Here is a 21,185-nt window from a genome sequence, read left to right as displayed (position 1 = left end):
CAAAGGAGGAGCGACTACAGACCCTGGGAACTATCACCCCATATCTGATATGCAAAACTGTGGAATGCATCATCATGGACCTAATAAACAAGGCTATTGGGAATCTCCAAACTCTGGATCCCACACAGTTTAGTTTTGTGAAGGGTAGATCATGCCTGCTCAACTTGGTCGACTTCTTTGAGTCAGTCACTAGAGTGTGGATGAAGGCAAGGTGGTTCATACAGCCTACCTTGATCTGGCCAAGGCCTTTGATACCATTCCCCACTCAGGAATCATCGAAAAACTCACTAAGCTGGGCATCAACCCCTATTATCACTAGGTGGGTTGCAAACTGGCTCACAGATAGAACCCAGAGTGTGAAAGTAGCTGACTCCAAGTCAGACTGCCGACCAGTCATGAGTGGAGTCCCACAGAGTTTGGTCCTGGGTCCTCTCCTGTTTGGTATCTACTTCTCTGAAGTCCAGGCCAACATGAAGGGACTCTGGCTGACAGAGTTCACAGACAATTGCAAGTTGGGAGCTATTATTAACTCCCTAAGTGATGTTGACATCCTACAGAAAGGCCTAACTGAGACCAATGACTGGTGTCAGAATCATGGCCTTAAGCTCAGTGCCAAAAAATGTGTCGTCATCCCCCTTGGGGAAAAACCCGATTCCCTTGAATTACCACATCGATGGTAGTCCACTGAACAAAGTAGGTGTTATAAGAGATCTGGGAACACAGGTTTACAGCAACCTCTCTTTTGAACACCACATTGCCACTGTGGTCAGAAAGTCCTTCTATGTGGCACATCTCATTATTAAGGGTTTTGCATCCTGGAAGAAGGAGGTCAATGTCTCCCTCTACTCTTCCCACATTAGGCCAATCATAAGAGTACAATCCCCATTTGGCATCTACCTCACTAGACACCTGCAACAACTAGAGAGAACGCAAAAGTACCTCACAAAGAGGATCCTAGGCCTTAAACACTTGTCCTATATGGAATGACTCAAAAAACTCCAACTGTTCTCTACCTCATATCGCCTATTTAGAGATGATCTCTGCTTGACTTACAAACCCATGTCTGACCCAGCTCTGTTAGAAATACTACATCTAAAGAAATCCCAATCCCTCCGCACCACATGCTCCAGAGACCTCAACCTCATTACCACAATCACAGAACATGCTGGAGGGACAGGATCATAACCCAGAGACTGCCCATGCTATGGAATAGACTTCCCATACATGTCAAGCAGAGCACCTCACTGGGCCTCTTCAAGAGAAATCTTGATGAGTGGATGGGAAATAGAAAATTCACCCCAGGGATCACTCCGGTGGCTCTACTCGACAGAGGCACTAGGAACTAAGGTCGGGTGGCATGATGCCAGGGTAATCCTATGGGTTAGGCTTGTAAAGGCTCCAGGGCCATTAGCCTAGTACACACCTATGAACGTTAGTTTAGTTAGAAATGGTAATCAAATCTTTAAATAATTTGAGAACAAATACTGTACTTTTTTTCCTGTCTTTCACTGTGCAAATAATTGTGCATTTGCTTTACAAACACCTAGCAGTCAAGAATACATTTAATGGAACAATGGGTTTTGTCTGAATGCAAAAGAACATTACCTGCTATGATTAACCTGGCCACCAAATGTCTGTCCTTACATTGAAGTGTATGGTTCTTCCTGTGTCAGCATGATAAATGGCCAGTTTAAATTTCAAAATAAGCTGCTACAGCAGAAAACTAAATCAATGTCTGCTATCCTGCATGTTCCTTTTCCCAAATGAAATTTCCTGAATAGATTAGTATCACCATATTCCAGCTATAAGGCATTGTTTAAACTGCCTGGAGTAAATTATGCTATGGTCACCCTAGATAAGGGCTGTACATAATGGGTTAATTCCCCAGTCAGCAACACACAACAAATAAAATAAACAAATGCACATACTCTTTCCAGTTTTTCAGGTACCAATTCTTCTTTAGGACCACTGGGTTCTTCCTCCTCTTCATCTTTTTTTTTCTTCTGATTTTTCTGCTGTCGTTCTCGTTCTGCATGCTTTCGTTCTTCTTCTAACTTTGCTTTTTTCTGCGCCCTCCTCTGTTTGCTGAGCACCTTTTTCAGTTCTTTGGCAGATAGGTTTTCTGCAAATCACAAAAAGCACAAGTTGATATATACTGCATATAAATAATGTACAAGTTAGAACTTTCTGTAGCATAATGCATCAAATTCACAAAGTAAAAAAAAACTTGGAAAACAGTCTGCTTTATTTATTTATTTATTCTTCTATATAATAAAATGGATTTTTGCCTCAGCTGCGACGTACTTCCTTAACTGTATTCTCTCATGTTTTTCCAGAACAAACTGGATGCTTAGGTGCATCAGGCTAAGCACCCACAGTGAGTTTTCAACCTACATTCTCATTCTCCAGACAAAATTTAGAGAAAGATACTTTAGACATGTAAATTACAGCTGTGTAAGAACTTCCTACTGATCACTGCTGTAGTATTCTTAACCAGGATTATCACCTGCTGACATCTGGCTGGGGTACCAAAGCTTTACCTTTGCAGGACTGCACATCTGATGTACGACCTCAGCTCACAAGTGTAGGGGTATATCAGCAGAGGTACGGACATAATTCCTTACACTATCTCCAAACCAGCAGCCTCAAGACCCCTGAAAAACAAGTGGTCAGCTATGATAGATGAAAAATGAATTGGCAAGGAAGCCCCCCCCCCCCGTTCTATGCTATTATCTACAGGGTAGGAACAAAGGGAAACCAGAGAGAATTAATAAAAAATAAGCAAAGAGGGGAAAAGAAGGGTTGAAAAGAATAATGCAACAGTAGGATATCTACTGGTATGGTAAGTTCTTACACAACTGTACTATATCCTAACTAAAATCACTGTTGCAGTATTCTTAACTAGTAGGTGATTCCCACAGCTGAAAGGAAAGTAAAGGTGGTTGGCTAATAAGCAGCAGAGCTAACCAAGAGGCCAGAAAGGACTGACCTAAAGAAGGCAGCTCTAGATCTATAACAGGCATCAATCCTGTAATGGTTAGTAAAGAAATGTACAGATGACAAGGTGGCAGCTTCCAGTATGGCCTTGGTATCCACCCCTTTGTAAAAGGCACTAGAGGATGTCACTGCCCTGGTATAATGAAGATGAGGGTATGAAGGCAAGAGAGATGGTCTTAAGAGAAAATTTACAAAGGTTTGCTTAGCAACTGGTTGAACCAGTTGTTTTCATTTCATGAATGAGACAAACAGTTGTTCAGAATTTCAAATGGATTTGGTTTTGTCCAGATAAAATCTTGTCTGTGAAAGAACAGAGAATGCAGGAGACCCCCACCCCCAGTTCTGTGGATTGAGAAAGATGACAGGGAGGTATATGGTGTGGTTGAGAGATCTTTCACTGCTCTAGGCATGAATGAAGGGTCACCCTGTCTTTGTGAAAGACAAGAAAGGGGGGAATGGCCACGAATGCCTGAAGCTCAAACTCACCTAGCTGAAGTGAGAGCCAGAAGAAGAATAGTTTTCCAAGTGCAGAATTTGAGATTTGCTGATGCTGGTTAGAAAGTGAGTAAAGTATGCTTTTCCAGCACAAAGTTGAGCTCCTGAGGAGAGTTATGGGTTTCCTTGGTGGTCTAACGTTCAGAACCCTTTAAGGAAAAGATTGACCACAGATCTAGACAGAAAAAGTGAACTGAGGGGTAAATAGGCAGAAATGCCTAACAAGTGGGCTTTGATGGAAGAACAGGCCAGACCTGTACACATGAGTTCACATAGACATTTTAATATAGAAGGCACCTGTGATCTGTTGGGGTCCTGTCTCTTCCCATAGCACCAAAATGAAAATCTCTTCTACTTGGCTACATAGGATTTTTGGTGGGTCTCTTGGCTTTCTTGGAGAACCTAAATTACATCCTCAGAGAAATGGGGCCTGTAAGGAATTAGAACCCTATCATCTACAGTGTTAGGTTCAGGGATGATAGGTCGGGGTATAAGAGAGACCTTTCCTGCTGTGTGATGACATCCACTTGAAATGGTAGTTTGTAGCACATACCCCTGGCTAAATGAAAAAAGACAGAACCAGTGCTGCCTTGGCCAAAAAGGGCTCACCAGCAAAAGTTTTGGATTTTCTGACATTTAGAATAACTCTTGGAATGAGAGGTAGTGGAGGGGGGGAGCATAGAGGAATTTCCCTATCCACTGAAAACAGAAGGAATCTGTCCTCCATGTTAATAGGAAAAAGGCCCCTGGTGTAGAAAGGGAGAAGCTGTTTGCTGTTTTCTGAGCTAAGCACGTCTCTCTGAGGTGTACCCCAATGTGGAAGGATGTTCTTGAAAACCTGTTTCTTCAGAGCCCATTAGTGTGGGTCCTCCAAGGTCCTGCTCAATGCATGTGCCAACAAGTGTCTTGCGATGGGATGTATGTGGCTATTAGCAACATACTTTTCTGGATGGCAAGATCCCAGGCTCACGTGTTAAGATCTGGATCCTCCTTGCCTGTTTATATACCACATGACAGTTGTGTTGTCTGTGAACCCATGTAAGGGGACTAGTTTCTAGACATGAGAGAGAACATGGGAGGATGGCATAATGGTTCAGGTGTTTACCTTTCAGACACAAGGTGCAGGGTTTGATTCTCACATGAGGTAATTGGCTAGGCTTGAAATGGCTCACAAGGGCAGTTGGACTAGTTCTAACCTATGAACTACGAACATGAAGAGTTTGGATGAGGGCCCTTACCTCCTTTAAACTGATGCATTCTTTTAATAGTTTTGGATGCCACCTGCCCTGTATTTGGTGAGTCCCTGTCCAGGCTCCCCATTCCTCAACCAGTTCCCCAAATCCTGTGACCTCGGACAAGGTTTAACCCAACAGATACAAGGTACTGGGTTTGATTCTGACCTCTGGTTATTGCCTAGGATTCTACTGATCTGCTGACTGACAGCCCAGTATTTACCTGTGAAAAAGAAGTTATGTACTCACCATAACGTTCCATCTGTGTTGTCCATTTTCATTCTTCCTCAACTTATGGGATCAGATCCATTCCCTCAGATCTGACTCGGCCATTACAATAGCTTGTGTTAACCAAAAAACTCAAACTTTTTACCCATAATGTACCCTTCCTAAGTACCTCAGATCTTGTTTGCTAATACAAGTGGAAACATCAGAAGTATCCAGAGACACCATATCTGGAGCTTAGTGGAAGGTAAGTTCCCAACTACGACTACCCGCTCAACTAGGAGTTCACAGGTATGGGGCCGATGGGTGAAGAGTTGCAGAAGTATGAAAATGGACAACACATATAGAATGTTATGGTGAGTACATAACTTCTTTATCTGATGTTGTCAATTTTCATTCTATCCTCAACTTATGTGACAGAGTCCCCAACTTCCTTAGATCCTGGGTGGACTCAGGGAAGGATGTTCCTCAGCACCGCTGAATCGAATGATGCTCTATCCATGGAGACCAGATCCAATCTGTAGTGAGAAAAATAAGTTATGTATTCACCATAACATTCCATCTAAGTTGTTGCTTTTCATTTGTCTTGAACGTGTGGGACCTTGATACAACTCTGCCGCAAACTCCAGCACTGGATTCAAGCTCCAAGCTCCTCCCCTACCCATAATGCCCCTGTCTCCCTCCTCCCCTCAGATCGAGTTTGTTGCATAACAGCAGCATCCCAACGTAGACCATATGCCGATAAACCTGGCATTACCACAAAGCTCATCTATTTGGTGTACTACACAGCCCACACAAGGCAGGAGGGAGGGAGGGACAGTTAAAGACAAATGAAAAGCAACAACTCAGATGGAACATTATAGTGAGTACATAACTTTTTTTATCTGAAGTTGTTTTCATTTGGTCTTCAACTTGTGGGACAGAGTCCCCAGCTACCAATGAACCCTGGGAGGTTCTCATAGAAGGATGTTCCAGAGCACGGCTGAGCCAAAGGATGCCCTGCCCCTGGAAAGAACGTCCAATTTATAATGGGAGATAAATGTGTGAGATGACGCTCAGGCAGCTGCAGAGCAGATATCATCTAAGGAAACCTTAGACCAAAAGGCCGCAGAAGTAGCAACAGACCTAGATGAATGTGCCCAGACATGTCCTGGGGGAGATAAACCTTTGGCTCGACAGGCCAACGAAATGCACTCAGAAATCAATCAAACAATAGTAACCTTAGAGACAGGCTTTCCCAAGAAGGGTTTAGAAAAAGAAACAAAAAGTTGATCAGACTTACAAAAGAATTTTGTTCTATGCAAACAGAAATGCAGCTGCCTGTGAACATCAAGCAAGTGCAACTTGTACTCTCCTTTATTCTGGAAATTTGGAAAGAAAACTGGGAGATTGATGACCTGGTTAATACTGGACTCTGATGTGACTTTCGGCAGGAATGATGGGTTTGACTGCAGGGATACCCCATCTTTATTAAATACCACATAAGGGGGCTTGACAGACAAGGCTTGGATCTCTGAAACTCTCTTGGCTGAGGTAATTGCAACCAAAAAAGCCATCTTCCAAGACAGGAACTGCAACTCAACTGTAGCCACTGGTTCAAAAGGGGGAGAAACCACAGCTTGCAGCACCAAGGTGAGATCCCAAGGGGGCATTGGGATCTTAACTGGAGGGCTAAGGAGAAAGGTACCTTTAAAAAAGGCCATATAAAGCTTAGCCGAAGCCAGAGAAGCCAAATTCTCACCTATGTGAAAATTAGAGATCGCTGCCAACTGTACCTTTACCATAGAAAAACTAGCACCATGATCAAAAATATCCGCCAAAAACTCCAAAATGGTGGGAACCATTGCAGTAAAAGGATCCAGATCACCCTGAGAAGCCCAGATCGAGAAATGCTTCCACTTACTACAATAAACCTTCCTGGTAGAAGATTTATGAGCCACCACCAAAATCTTAACAGGAGAAGACAGCCTGGATGTCCTAACTATCAAGGGAACTGGAGCAGCCAAGCCATGAGCTTCAGGCTGACTAAGTCTGGGTGAGGGATCCCTGAGGGATGTGTCATCAGATCCGGAACCGGATCTACCGTCCAAGGAGGACACACTGCATGAGACCACAGAGAAGGGAACCAAACTTGGTGAGGCCAGAAAGGGGCAATGAGGATCACTGAGCTCCCCAGCCGTGGAACTTTCTGAATGAACTTGGATATCAGAGGCAGCGGAGGGTAGGCATACAGTAGACCAGAGGGCGAAGCATGAACTAGAGCGTCTCTGGAGGTGGCTCCCTCAGACAGGGATTCAGAGCGAAATACTCACTGTACTTCGCGTTGGAAGGAGAGACGAAGAGATCGGAGCAAGGCCAACCCCACTTTAGAAAGATCTGTTCTGCTACTGAAGGACTCAGACACTACTCGTAAGGCATCAGAATAGATCTGCTGAGCCTATCCGCTAGTATGTTGGACCTCCCCGGTATGTGTGTTGCCACAAGAAAATACAGGGAGGAAATTGCCCACTCCCACAATCTCATGGCATTGCGACAAAGGGGATAAAGATCTGGTCCCCCCCAATTGCTGATGTAACAGACTACTGACATATTGTCCGTCTGGATGGCAATATTCCCTTGAGGAAGATAGACATGAAGAGCTTGCAATGCCTAAAAGCACTGTCCTCATCTCCAGAGCACTGATATGCAGATGGGTCTTCAGGGAAGACCACATGCCTTGGACCGTCCTTCCCATGCAATGCCCCTCCCACCCCAGCAGGAAGGCATTCGTGGTCACCATGATCGCAGGGGAGGGAACAATGAATGGATGACCCAGAAGAAGGTTCGGGGATTGAAGCCACCAAAGAAGAGAATCCTTGTAAACCCAAGATAATCGAACCGGATGTGATAAGGGAAGGTCTAGCAAGTACCGCTGAACCTCCAGAGTCCATTGGAGGACCCTCATATGAAAGCATGCCATTGGAATGAGAGTGATCGTGGCCACCATGGACCTCAATGCCCAAGGGACTGAATCTGCTGGGGGACGTTTGGCTTGAAAGATGTAAGAGACATGATGTCGGAGAGAATAACACTCTGTCCAGAGGTAGAAACACCTTGCCTTGGATAGTGTCTATCTGAGCCCCAATGAAGACGAGAACCTGTACTGGTGGCAAGTGGGACTTGTTCAGGTTTAGGGTTATGCCCAGATAGTGAGCAGTCTTGAGAAGATTACCCCTGGCTTGACGCAATCAATGCCTGGAGGGAGCGGAAAGAAGCCAGTCGTTTAGGTAGGAGAAGGCCTGAAACCCCTGCAGCTGCAGGTGAGCTGCCAATACCACCATCACTTTGGTGAACACCATTGGGGCAGTGGTGAGCCCAAAAGGGAACGCTCTGAACCGATAAAATGACTGGCTCCCAGCCGGAAGTGGAGGATTTCTAAGAGCGCCTGTTCATCTTGATGTGATAGCACACGACCTGGAGATTCACCAAACACATCCAATCATTTATTTGCAGGAAGGGCAGAATGGATTGAAGGGTGACCATCTAGAATTTCATCTTGGCAAATGACAGGTTTAGGGTTGAAAGATCCAGGCTGGGTCTTAAGTCCCCCATTTTCTTTGGCACTTTAAAGAACCTGGCATACATGCCTGATCCGGACTAGTCTGGGGGACAGGCTGGATGACTAACTTTTTGAGCAGCCAGGAAATTTCTATGGCTGCCTGCTCCCGTTGAGCGAGTGGGACATCCGGAAGGTATTTGGGAGGGACTGGGGGTTGAAGAAAGGGGATTGAGTATCCTCTGGATATTATCTGCAAACCCAACGATCATCTGTGACAGATTCCCAGGCTGTTGGGTGCAGAAAAAGACATTCCCCAACTGCCTCCAAGGAAGAACAATCAGGCAAACCTTCAGGGCTGCTGTGAGGGTCTGTCCGGGAAAGAATCCCGAGACCCTTGGTGCCTCGGGCCCGCTCTGCCATGAGGGCATCTGTCGTATCCCCCTCTGCCTCTGGAGGAGGAAGGCAAGTCCTATGCATCGTGGGAAGAGCCCTAAGATTTCCAGAACCACATCTTCTTCACCCCATGCTGATTCCTATAGAGGGATCGTTGCGAGGTTTAGAAGTGAATCCCGATGGTAGACATGGTCTTCCTGTCTTTCTCGCTCTGGACTAAAGTGCCTCAAACATTCTTGCCAAAAAGTGTGAAACCGTCATAGGGGCATTCGTAAACAATGTCTTGAAGGGCTCTATGAAAGCACAAACCCGGAGCCAAGCATGACGCCTGATGGCTACACCTGTTCCGGCAGCCCGAGAAATCTCCATAGTGTATGTGATAGGAGCCTCACTGGAAGTATTAGATATTGAAGTAGGGTGGCCATACGGGAGGAGAACACCTTTTTCTCCTCTGCCGACATGGACCCTGGGACAAATTCAGCGACCTCTTTGACCAGGTACTGCTGCAGTCTAATAACGTGTGCCATGTAGTTCAGTGCACACAATGGGAACATAGCTGATACGCAAGCCCACTTCCCGAAACACTCTACAGTCCACAAATCTCGGTCCAGAGGACGGACCGTATAGCTCTCCTGAGGAAGCCCTTTTTTGGTAGCCGCTGCCACCACCATGGCATCGACCGGGATCCTTTCGACCAATGTTGCCTATCCAGTGCAGCATTGAGTATTTTGTCCGGGTGCTTGAGGACAGGCTCAACTGGATCCGGTTCCTTCTATGCCCTGGATGAAATTAACTCTACAAGGGGATCCATGGGAAGGGACACCAAAGACATAGAGGGGTCCTGTGCCAAACGCCTCCAGGAACATCGACTCATCTGGGTTGGGCTTTTGGGTAGACCACCCTGCTCATTGGCGCAGGATTTCCATGATGTCTCCAAAGGAGACATCTTCTGGGGGTGAAAGGGGGGACCCTCTCTTTCCTCCAAGTCAGTATCTTCTGTTAAGGACTCCGGCGGGGAGTCCAAGTGCCTCCTCTTGCATGTGTGTTTCTGAGGGAGCTCCTCAGGGGGTACTTCTGGGGAGGACTTGGAAACCTTGGGGAGCACCCGGGGGTTACTCCTGGGGCATAGTGGCGACAGGCTGTCCCTGAGGGGGCAGGATGGCAGACTCCAGCCCAGAAAGAGAGGGAGCCAGGATGGACTCCAAGGATGACAGTGTCAAGGGTCTCGAAGGAGCAGAGAGAACCCTCTCCACCACATCGAAAGCAGAGCGAGAATGAATTCCCGCAGCAGGGGTGAGCAAGACCAGACCCACCACCCTCTAAACAAAGGGGGGAGACGGAGCTGAACCTCCAGGCTCCGAGACTCCCATTGGAAGGGCCGACTTGAAAACCTTGAAGTCAATGCCATCCCCTTGATCTGACACCAAGGCTACAGCTCCGCGAGACGGTCGGCTCAAATAAAGTCACAGCTGAACCACCCAGGGCAATGGTCAGCATCAAGATACCTGGAACCACCGGTGACAAACCCTCGACATCAGGAAACCTCAAACCCGATGACTCCGAGACCAGAGGTTGGATTGGAGAAGGAGCAATGAGAAGGAAAATGAACTGCATGCTCCCAGCCCCAGACAGGGAAGGAGCAGACAAGACTCCCATCTGAATATGGGTCCAAATAAACCTCTGCATCATCCTGTACACCTCGGCTTCAGAAAGGCTATGGGAGAACCGGCTGGAAGAACCCAACAACCTGAGCCTCGAATGGCTCCAAGGGGAGGCAGAGAGAGGGGACTGAGCCCAGGAAATCTCTGGCTCCGGATAAATGTGTGGAGATCGGAGTCGAGGAGAGCCCCAGGTCGGATCTGGCCGAGACTCGGCCGGGGGCTCAACCACAGAAGACCAGTCAGGGGACCACTTCCTAGACCTGTCCCATTCCTTAGCTTGTGTATTTTCCCCATCCCCAGACTTCTTGGTGGGAGGTTGAGTCCCAGAAGCCAGGGTGGAGAAGAAAGTAGAAGCTTCTGAAGGGAGGAGGCCCGTCAGAATCAACTTGTTCCTCCTGTCGATCAAGACGTGGGGACTGTAACCTGCACAGATTGAGCAGGAGGTCTCTAGGTGTTCTACACCCAGACAAATAATGCACAGAGTGGGGCCATCGGAAGAGGGAAGCTTATGGCCACACACTGTACATTTCCTAAAGTCTGGCTATAAGAACACTCACTCAAGTGCACACACACAACAAGGAAAAAAACGAAATACCAGAAGGAGAAAGAGAGAGAGAGTTTTTTTTTCTCCTGTGTTTTAAACAGCCGACGTGAAGTGCACAGGGATAGGGTAGGGGAAAAGTGATAGTAAAGACATAAGGAAGAAGGAAGATAGGAATTTACCCAAAAAGTCTAAACTTACTCTAATGGGAGCTTGGAGATGTAACCACGCTGCTGTCTCTCAGAAACAGCAAACTAGATTTGAGAGGAGGAGGGTGACAGGAGCATTATGGGTAGGGGAAGAGCTTGGAACCAATGCTACAGTATGCGGCCGAGTCAGATCCGGGTCCCACAGGTTGAAGACCAAATGAAAACAACAACTTCAGATCAAAGGTATGAGTAGCAGACCAGGTTGCTGCTGCACATATTTCTTCCATAGAGGTCCTAGTTTGAAAAGTAGATAAAGTAGTCATTGCTCTAGTAGAATGGGCAAGTAATGATTTTGGCAATGCCATGCCCAAACGGTCATAAATGAAAGTAATACAACTGGTAAGTCATCTGGACAGGGTTACTTGGTGACCGGTTTACCCAATTTGACATCTGAGAAGAAACAAATAATTGGTCAGATTTCCTGAAATCCTTGGTTCTATGAAAGTAAAAATGCAATTGTCTGTGAACATCTAACAAATGTAAGTAGCATTCACTTTGTTCTCAAATTTTGGAAAAAATACTGGTAAATTGATAGACTGATTGATATTTGCCTCGGATACACCTCTGGTAAAAAGGTTGGATTAATATGAGGATACTCTGTCTTTGAAAAAACAAATATGGTGGTTTGAAGATGAGGCTTGAATTTCCAAAATTCTTCTTGCAGAAGTTATGGCGACCAAGAAGGCTGTCTTCCAAGAAAGAAATTGGATATCACACCTAGCTGATGGTTCGAAAGGGGAGTGTATAATAGCCTGCAGCACCAAATTTAGGTCCCAAGGGGGAGTAGGATCTTTATATGGGGGCTTTAAAGGAGCGTTCCTCTTAAAAATGCTTTGCAGAGGTTATGAGAAGCAACTGAGGAACTTTGGAAGTCAAAGTGAAAATTGGATACTGCTGCCAACTAGACTTTGAGAGTCAAAGAAGAGAACCCTTCATTGAAAAATTGTGCCAAAAAATTAAGAATATCATGAACCTGAGTAGAGAAGGGATCAATATTATTGTGCAATGCCCAGTGAACGAAGCTTTTCCATTTGCTGGAATATAGCTTACGTGTAGATGGTCTATGAGCAGACAGAAGTATATGTTGGACTGGAGAGGAGAGCATTTGCTGTCTGGCTATTAATGGAACTAGAGAAGCTAGGCCACAAGCCTGGATAAATCATACCCACTGGGTGAGAGAGGATGCCTGCAGTTGGATCTAGAATTCACGGTCGGTGAAGTAAGTGAGGCCATAGGAAGGGGAATGAAATTTGTCGAGGCCAATAGGGTGCAATGAGGATTAATTTGCTCTTCAATGCGACCGCTTTCTGTAAATTTCAGGATCAATGGAGTTGGGGGAAAGGCATAAGAGAGACCGGGGGGGGTCACAATTGTGAAGAAGACCATCCTTCGGGTGAATCCCTCACTTGGGGGGATCAGGGCGAGGTAGTTGCTCCACTTGTTTAGGGGAGAGGCAAAAAGGTCGCAGCAAGGCTGACCCCACTGACGAACTATCCTTTCCGTCACATTCTGGCTGAGACACCATTTGTGAGGTAAAAGAATGCACCTGCTCAGCTTATCTGCGATCACACTGGACTTCCCCAGAACAGGCATTGCTATGAGAAAGCAGATGGAAGAGACACAAGAGGTAGGATCCGCTTCCTCCTTGTTTGTTGATGTACCAGACTACTGACATGCTGTCTGATTGAACTGCAATCATTCCTAAGGAATGAGCATCCTGGAAAGCCTGCAACGCTAAAAGCCTTGCTCTCATTTCTGAACACTGACATGCAAGCTGGCCTCTGTGGGGAACCAAGTGCCTTGGACAGTTTTGCCCAGAAAACAACTCCCCCCTACCCTAGTTGGGAAGCATCTGTGGTCACTGTGGCCTTGAGCTGGGGAAGAACAAACGGGCGACCTTGTACTATCTGATCCAAATAGATCATTTTTGCAAGTATTGGTGAACATTATTTGAGTCAACATTGGTTGTTGAAGGATAGACTATGTTACTGCCGCCACCATAGAACCTAAAACCTGAAGAATCAGCAGAGTTGAGATTATGTCGCTGCATATTATCCTTGTGACCCAATTGTCTCCACCCTTGAAGGACGGAGTGAGGCTATTGTCTCTTTTTTGTTGAGAATTGCTCCTATACAGTTTAAACTTTGAGTAGGCTTTAGATACGATTTCTTGTAGTTTATGGTTAGCCCTAGACGAAAACACATCTGGAGAAAGCTGCCTTTAATACCGGATGCCTGGTCGGGGCAGAAATGAGCCTGTCATCTAGATATGCAAACACGTGGAATCCATGCAGTCTCAAGTGAGCTGCCACTACTGCCATGCACTTGGTACACACCCTGGGGGCTTTAGTGAGACCAAAGGGCAACACTCTGAACTGATAATGACTGGCTCCCAGCTACAAGCGCAAGTGCCAATTACATCCTGGATTATTTGTTCATTTTTATGTGATAATACGCATCCTGAAGGTCTATCGAGCACATCCAGTTCATCCTTTTCCAGAAATGGAAGAATGGACTAAACCATGACCATCTGGCAACTTGTTTCGTCAAGCTGATTTGTTCAAGTTGCTGAGATCCAATACTGGTTTCAGTCCCCTGTTTTCTTTGGCACTAAAAAGAATCTTGAGTAAGTTCTGGATCTTTTCTGCTCTGGTGGGACCTCTTGGATGACTCATTTTCTAGCAGATTTTGCACCTGAATAGCTGCTTGTTTCCTCTGACTGGGTGGAACATCAGGCATTTTTTTTTGCATTGGGAAGGGAAAAGGATATTCTACAACCTCTGGAAAAGATCTCATTTCCAGCCAGGCTCTCTGGTGCAGGGTAGCAGACCCCCCCCCCCCCCGATTTCCTCCAGAGTAGAGCAATCGGGCCTCCATTTAAGAGTGCTGGAAAGGCCTGCCAAAGAAGGAATCTCTGGACCCTTGGTTTTGCGGGCCTCCTCTGCCATGAGAGCAGCATCTACCACTGGACTTCACCCCTCTGCCTCGGGGGAAACTACTGCCATGTGCATCTTGAAAAGACCCTTGTGATTTTCTGAACCACATTCTCCCACTACTTCACTGATTCCTTGAGAAGGATCTCTGAGGAGTGGAAAAAATGTATGCTCATGGCAGAAAGGGTCTCCCCATCTTTCTCACACCTAGACAATGTGTCTTTTACCTTGGGGCCAAATAAGAACATGCCGTCAAAAGGAGTATTGATGAACGTAGACTTGAAAGGATCCACAAAGTCACAGAAGTGCATCCAGGTGTGCCTCCTGAAGGCAATGCCTGAACCTGCTGCTCTACTAGTTCCTTCTGCTACATGTGAAATAAGCCTCATGGAAAAGTTAAAAAGAGACTGGAGGGTAGCCAACTTGGAAGTAACCGTGGTCCGTACTTCCTCAGATATGAATCTTGCTAGAGTATCTGAAAGCTCTTTAATCAGATCTCTCTGTAGCCTAGTGAAATGTGCCAGCTAGTTCAGAGACAATGAAGAGAGGGTCACTGAAGCACAGACATATTTTTCCAAATCTATCCATCGCCCAAGACTCCTCGTTTGGGGGATGGATAGAAGAACTTTCCTCAGCTAGTGCCTTCTATGTGGCCTCCGCCACAACCATGGCATCCACAGGTACACCTTTTGTCCAAAACTGTTTATCCTGAGAAACGGTAATTATTCTGCCTGGTTTTCAGGGAATCGGCTCAATAGTGTCAGGGGTCTTCCATGCCCACTGAGAGATCAACTCAAGCTCGTCAGCAGGTGGAATTACCCAGGAGGCAGACAGAGGGTACCAAAAGCCTCTAGGTACACTGACTCCTCAAGCAAAGGATTGCTGGGCTTCCAATCGGTTCTCTGTTTTAGGATTTCCATGTGGTCTCAAAGGAGACATCTTCAGGAGGTGCCCTTGGGGACCGTTCACCCTTCATCTAAGGCTGTGTCTTTGGTCACAGATTCCTCCAGGGAATCCAAGCGCTTCCTCTTGCACAACAACTTTTTAGGGACCTCCTCAGCTCAGCTGGATGCTCTGGGGAGGTATCAGAAAAAATGTGAATGCCCTGTTGGGAAGCCTGGGGTTTCGGTACTCGTACCTGTGGAGAAAAAGGTTGAGCCTCTGTATGTGGAGATGACACGGTTGGGGGCTGAGGATCCAAGGAGGTAGGGACCGTCTCAGCTGCTGAAGCAGACATGGCTCACTCTAAAACCTCAAAAGCTGATCTCCCCTGAGGCAAGCCTCTGGATCCTAGTCTCTCCCTGCCCCTAGGAAAATCTTCCCAAGGCAGAAGCCAGAGTAGAGCTCACCCAAGCCAAAGTCCCCAGGTACAGTTATGGCTCCGAAAATTTTGGAGTCAATCTTAACACCTCTGAGCCGACAAGGTAGCTATGGCTTCAAGAGGCCTCTGGCTCCAACTGAACCAAAGAACTCAGAGCAAACGATAGATCCAATGATAAGGTCATCTTCGGATCTGAAGCAGACAGAGCTCGACAGCTCAGATCCAAGAACTCTTAAGCTTCGAAAGAAGTCAGAGGAGGATGTAAAGGAGGTGTTTTCGAAGTACGGAACTCCTTACCCTAAGGGGTAGGAGCCAAGGACACCCCTGGCATACTCTGCACCCAGAGAATCTATCTCACCAGTCTCCTCTCCATGCCTTCTTTGGTCAAACTCGATGGGTGTCTGATCCAGTGAAGATTTGATCTTGTCCAAGGCCTGATCCAACAAAATGGATGGATCTGTATGTTTCTTGGTCTTCACTTTCTGAACTGAGGAGGTTGAAGGATCCGAAAGCTTGGCTCTTTTGACTGCCGGGTCAGACGGAGAATATGGAGCGGACAGAAGCCTCCTCTTAGATTTTTCTGACATTTTTGAAAAAGAGGAAAGGATAAAAGATGTAGATTTGCCCTTTTTTTGTTTACCCGATGAGGAAGCTCCAAATAATGCATCTCTGAACGCAGATGGAAGAGGAGTATCAGCTTATTTTTGCATTCAACCAGAGCTTTATGTTAGATCACACGAGACAAGTAGAGCAATCTTCTTGAAGGTGAAGAGGTCTCAAACAATAGACACAGTGTATGAGAGTCAGAATAAGGCATTTTCCTCTGATACTTCCCACACTTTTTAAAAGCCAGCAGGCCCCTTTTCTTTATCTGCCATAGCGAAAAAGGCAAGATAACAGCTTAAAAGTAGAAAGCTTTTTTTTTTTTAAATAGAGAGAAAAAAGTGGAAAGGGGGTGGGGGAATACCAACAATGGTAAAAAGGGAAATACATTAAGTGTAAAAAGGGAAGAATACTAGCGATAGTATCCAGAGGTACTTTTGTACGAAAAAGGAAAGGGAATTTATAGCAAGAAAAAGCAGTTGTTTGGTAAGGGAAACAAGCTAAGTTGAAAAATAAATAGAAAATATGCAGAAAAAAAGTATTTAAGAGAGAAAAGAAGATTTTAATTCAAATAATTTCACTTATCTGCTCAAGAGCAACTGGTCACCAAGTCTAAAGCGAATAGCAACAAATGAGATCTGAGGTACTTAGGAATGGTGCATTATGGGTAAGGGAGAAGTTCAAGAGTTCTTTTTGTTTACCACGAGCTACTGTAATGGCCAAGTCGGATCCGAGGGATTCTATCTGAACCCATAAAGTTGAGGATAGAATGAAAACTGATATCAGATCCTATGCTACAGGGTTGGAGGTTAGCATAATGAGTAAGGCATTTACCTTACAGACAGAAGGCACAGGGTTTAATTCTCACCTTTGAAGGGAAACTGGCTAGGTATAAAATGGCCTGCAAGGGCAGCTAGCATACTTGCGTATCTATGAATATGTGTACATTTCCTGAGCTGGTGGCATAGGAATGAAAAGGAGTCCTTGATTGAGTGTCATCTGGTCCCTCCACCAAAACAGTTCCCTTCTGAGACAAGGCAATTTGAGGAATTACTGCATCTAAAGGGTGAGTGTTGACACCACACTGTTCTCTCAGGTACCAATGGATCTTCCTCATATGCGGTTTTGCTAGAAGCAGCACTGAGATAGTAGCGGATATGAATCCCACTACCCTTAAGATCATCCTGGCTGAGCACTGGCTGGGGGAGGCAAGGCTGTGAAAGTAGTCTGCAAGGTTCTGCACCTTTTTCTGAGGCAGGAAGGCCTGCATCTATTTTGCATCCAGCCCGCAGCCCATGGAAAAAAAGTCCTCAGCTGGCTGCAGGGAGGACTTCTTGTAGTTGACTGTGAACCCCAACTTTGAGAGGAGGTTTAGGGTGAAATGGAGGTGCTGCAGAAGAATAGTACAGTTGTGTACACTTACCATAAATGTAAATGTTCGAGTGTATTCACTGTTGCAGTCATTACATTTGGATAATCTGCTGGCAGGTTGCCCTCAGTCGGCCTGAATAACAAAGTCTTGGGTCCTGTGTTGGTTGCTGTCTCCACTTCCATGACGTCAGGTCGTCAGGGGTATAAAACATGCAGCTGACGCCATTTTAATCAGTTTTTCTTGCCCCAGATGTCAGGTGCCCCCCAAATGGAGAGCAAATATATATATAAAAACTGTAAATATATAAATGCACCTTAGAAACATAAAATCTACATACAACTAAAAGCAAATACACCACAAAGGCTTTTGAGTATAGTGAAGGAAAGAAAAGGTATAGAAAGGGGGCTGGCGGGTAGGTAACCCGGACTGCAACAGTGAATACACTCGAACATCTACATTTATGGTACTATGTTCTTCATGTTTCACTGTTGCAGTCATTACATTTGGGTAGAATCCCAAAGCTATGGATGGGAGGATGGAACTAAACAGCATTAGGAGCAGCTATAAGGCCCTGCAGGACTGCAGTGTCAAAGCCTGCCCTGTATTTAGAGAAGAGAGGTAAATGATAATGCTTTGTGAATGTATGAACTGAGCTCCAAGTAGCAGCTTCTAGAATGTCTCTGATAGGGACCCCTCTGAGAAAAGCTGCTGAAGTAGAGGCAGCCCTGATGGAATGGGATCTGATCCCCTTGGGCACAGGTTTACCATGGTGCAAGTAGCAGAAACGCATGCAATGGTTTATCCATTTAGAAATAGTCTGCTTTGATATAGCCTTCCCCTCTAATCCTGCAGCAAATGCTACCAGTAGTTGCTCAGACTTTCTTAGAGATTTTGTCCTGTTTAAGTAGAATCTTAGTTGTCTGTGTACATCCAATGAATGCAGAATCCACTCCCCTTGTTGTGCAGATTTGGGAAAAAAAGTTGACAGGTGAATGGTCTGGTTAAGAGCCACACTGGATACCACCTTAGGCATAAAAGAAGGATTGGTCCTGAGGGACACCCTGTCCGGGTGAAAAATAATGAAAGGCTCCACTGCCATGAGAGCCTGTACTTCTGAAACCCTTCTAGCTGAAGTGACTGCCAAAAGAAAAGCTGTCTTCCAAGAAAGAAATGTTATATCCGCAGTACTGCTGGTTCAAAAGGAGGCAGGGTGAGTTTTTCCAGCACAAAACTCAGGTCCCATGCAGGAGTTGGCGCTCTCCTGGGAGGCCTTAAATTTTTGGCCCCTCTGAGATACTGTTTTAGCAGTGGATGAGAAAAGAGGGGAAGCTCTGTGTTGTAATGAGCCGAGATGGCAGAGGCATGGATTTTTATTGAAGAAAAAGATAGGCCCTTGTCAAGCATCTCAGTTAAGTATTGTAAAATCTGAGGAATATTGGGCTTTGCTGTGTCTATTCCATGTGTTTGGTACCAAGCACAGAATCTCTTCCATTTATCAGCATAAGATTTTCTAGTACTAGGCCTTCTGGCTTCCAAAATGACATCCATCACAGGTTTACTAGGAGAGATGTGGTTTGAATAATTAGTTGATTAGCCATGCTGCAAGATTCAGAGTCTGGAGCTGAGTGTGCAGAATTTGATAGTTCTGCTGAGACAATAGATGAGGTGTTTAAGGCAAGTACCATGGAGGAAGGTGTTTAAGGCAAGTACCATGGAGGAAGGTGTTTAAGGCAAGTACCATGGAGGAAGGTGTTAGCGTTGTCGCCTCACAGTAAGACGCTGTCCGGTTCGATTCTCAGCTAGATTGTCTTCTGCGTGGAGACATGCGTGAATGGGCGTACCTTCGTTGAAGGTTGTGTGTCAGGGCTGGTAACTCAGCATGTAAAAATCAACTACCAATCATTAGCGGACCGAAGTTCTGCTGTGGCGACCCCAAACCGGGAAAAGCCGAAAGACACAACAACAATCATGGAGGAAGGTGTGTCATATTCCTTAGAAGCGGGTACCAGTGTTGGTGAGGCCAGTCCGGAGCAATTAGAATCATTTTTGGTTTTTCCTGTCTGACTTTTAGTAAGACCTTGGAGAGTAGAGCCAGAGGGAGAAAGGCATAGACTGACAGTTTTTTCCAGCTGAAGGATAGAGCATCCACTTTCCATGCTTTTTTGTGATGAGTTCGTTTGCAGAATTTGTCCAACTGATAGATCTATTTGCCTCTCCCCAAAACTATGTCTGGGCTTCCCCATTTCTGTGTTAACATGCTGAAGATTTGTGGATCCAGTTTCCATTTGTGCAGGTCCATAAGATTTCTGCTTAGGTCGTCTGCCAGAGTATTTTGCTTTCCTGGCAGGAATTGAGCTTGAAGATGTATTTGGTAAGTCAAGGCTGTGTTCCACAAGGCCATGGCTAGTCTGCAAAGGGGGTAGGAATGGGTACCCCCCTGCTTGTTTATGTACCACATAACTGTGGTGTTGTCCGTCTTTATCAGTAGTTGTCCTGGATGAAGTAAGTCCTTGAAGGCTGTCAGAGCATTCTGAACAGCTAACATTTCTTTCTGGTTGATATGTAGATAATTTGGTTTGTGCTCCAGTTGCCCTGAATGCATCTCTCTGCCAGGTGGGCCCTCCAAGCATAGTATGATGTGTCTGTAGTTAGGGTTTGGGTGGCAGGGGTAGAGTGAATGACAGTCCCTTGTTTTGGTGACATGCCTCTGCCCACCAAAGAAACTCCTGTTTTAGCAGGGAATGAGAGGAATCATTGTTTCAAGGCTGTGACAATGCCGACTCCATAAACTTTTTAGGTACCATTGAAGTTTCCTCATATGCAGTTTTGCATATGGAATTAGTAGAATGCAGGATGCCATTAACCCCAAAGCCTGCATAATTTGTCTTGCAGATAACTGGTTTTTGTTGCCATTTGTTTGAAGTATGTTGTCAACTGCATTTGTTTGTCTGGCGTGAGGTAAGCCATCTGGGCAGTTGGATTCAAGCTTGCACCCAGGAATGTAATTATTTGAGAGGGTACCAGTTGTGACTTCTTTTTGTTTATGGTGTACCCTAGGCATGCTAGAAGCCTTTTTACAAACACCAGATGTTGAAGAAGAGTGTCCTTGTCCTCTGCCTGAATGAGACAATCGTCCAGATAAGGATAAATTTGAATGTTTCTTTGTCTGCAGAATGCAATTACTGGTGCCAGGCACTTTGTAAAGACCCTGGGTGCAGTAGATAAGCCAAAGGGCAGTGCAGAGAATTGGTAATGCAAAAAACCTGCTTTGAAGCGGAGGTATCGTCTGCAAGATTCCTTATTGGGATATGCAGGTATGCCTCTTTTAAGTCTAGAGTTACTAACCAGGCATTCTTGCCTAGCATAGGCAGTAGTTATTGTAAAGTCAGCATTTTGAATTATGGAATGTCCAGGAACATGTACAGAATCGATAAGTCCAGTATTGGACGCCATGATTTGTCTTTTCTGGGTACCAGGAAAAGTCTTGCATAAAACCCTTGTCCTTTTGCCTTTTCTGGTACCGGTTGAATAGCCCCCATATCCATGAGGGACATGTCTTGTTTCTGGGTCTCTGCCCACTGGTTTTGTGGCAGATCTGGCCATCCGTTTGAAATTGGCAAAGTATGGAAATGAAATCTGTACCCCTGGGATACTATGTTTAATACC

At 45.6% G+C, this 21,185-nt stretch overlaps 1 protein-coding gene across 1 annotated transcript in view; it reads right to left on the bottom strand.

Moving 5' to 3' along the window:
- Positions 1-21,185, bottom strand: part of NAA16 (N-alpha-acetyltransferase 16, NatA auxiliary subunit) — a 2,694,704-nt gene that overhangs the window by 704,396 nt on the left and 1,969,123 nt on the right. Inside the window, exon 15 of the mRNA XM_044071699.1 lies at positions 1,929-2,122. Within this exon, the coding sequence (XP_043927634.1) occupies positions 1,929-2,122 (194 nt within the window). The remainder of the gene's footprint in view (positions 1-1,928; positions 2,123-21,185) is intronic.

The sequence above is a fragment of the Protopterus annectens genome, chromosome 5.part0 (genome assembly GCF_019279795.1).
Source record: "Protopterus annectens isolate FY-2018-M chromosome 5.part0, PAN1.0, whole genome shotgun sequence".
In the NCBI taxonomy this organism is placed as follows: Eukaryota; Metazoa; Chordata; order Ceratodontiformes; family Protopteridae; genus Protopterus; species Protopterus annectens.
This window is presented reverse-complemented; position numbering and strand designations above follow the sequence as displayed.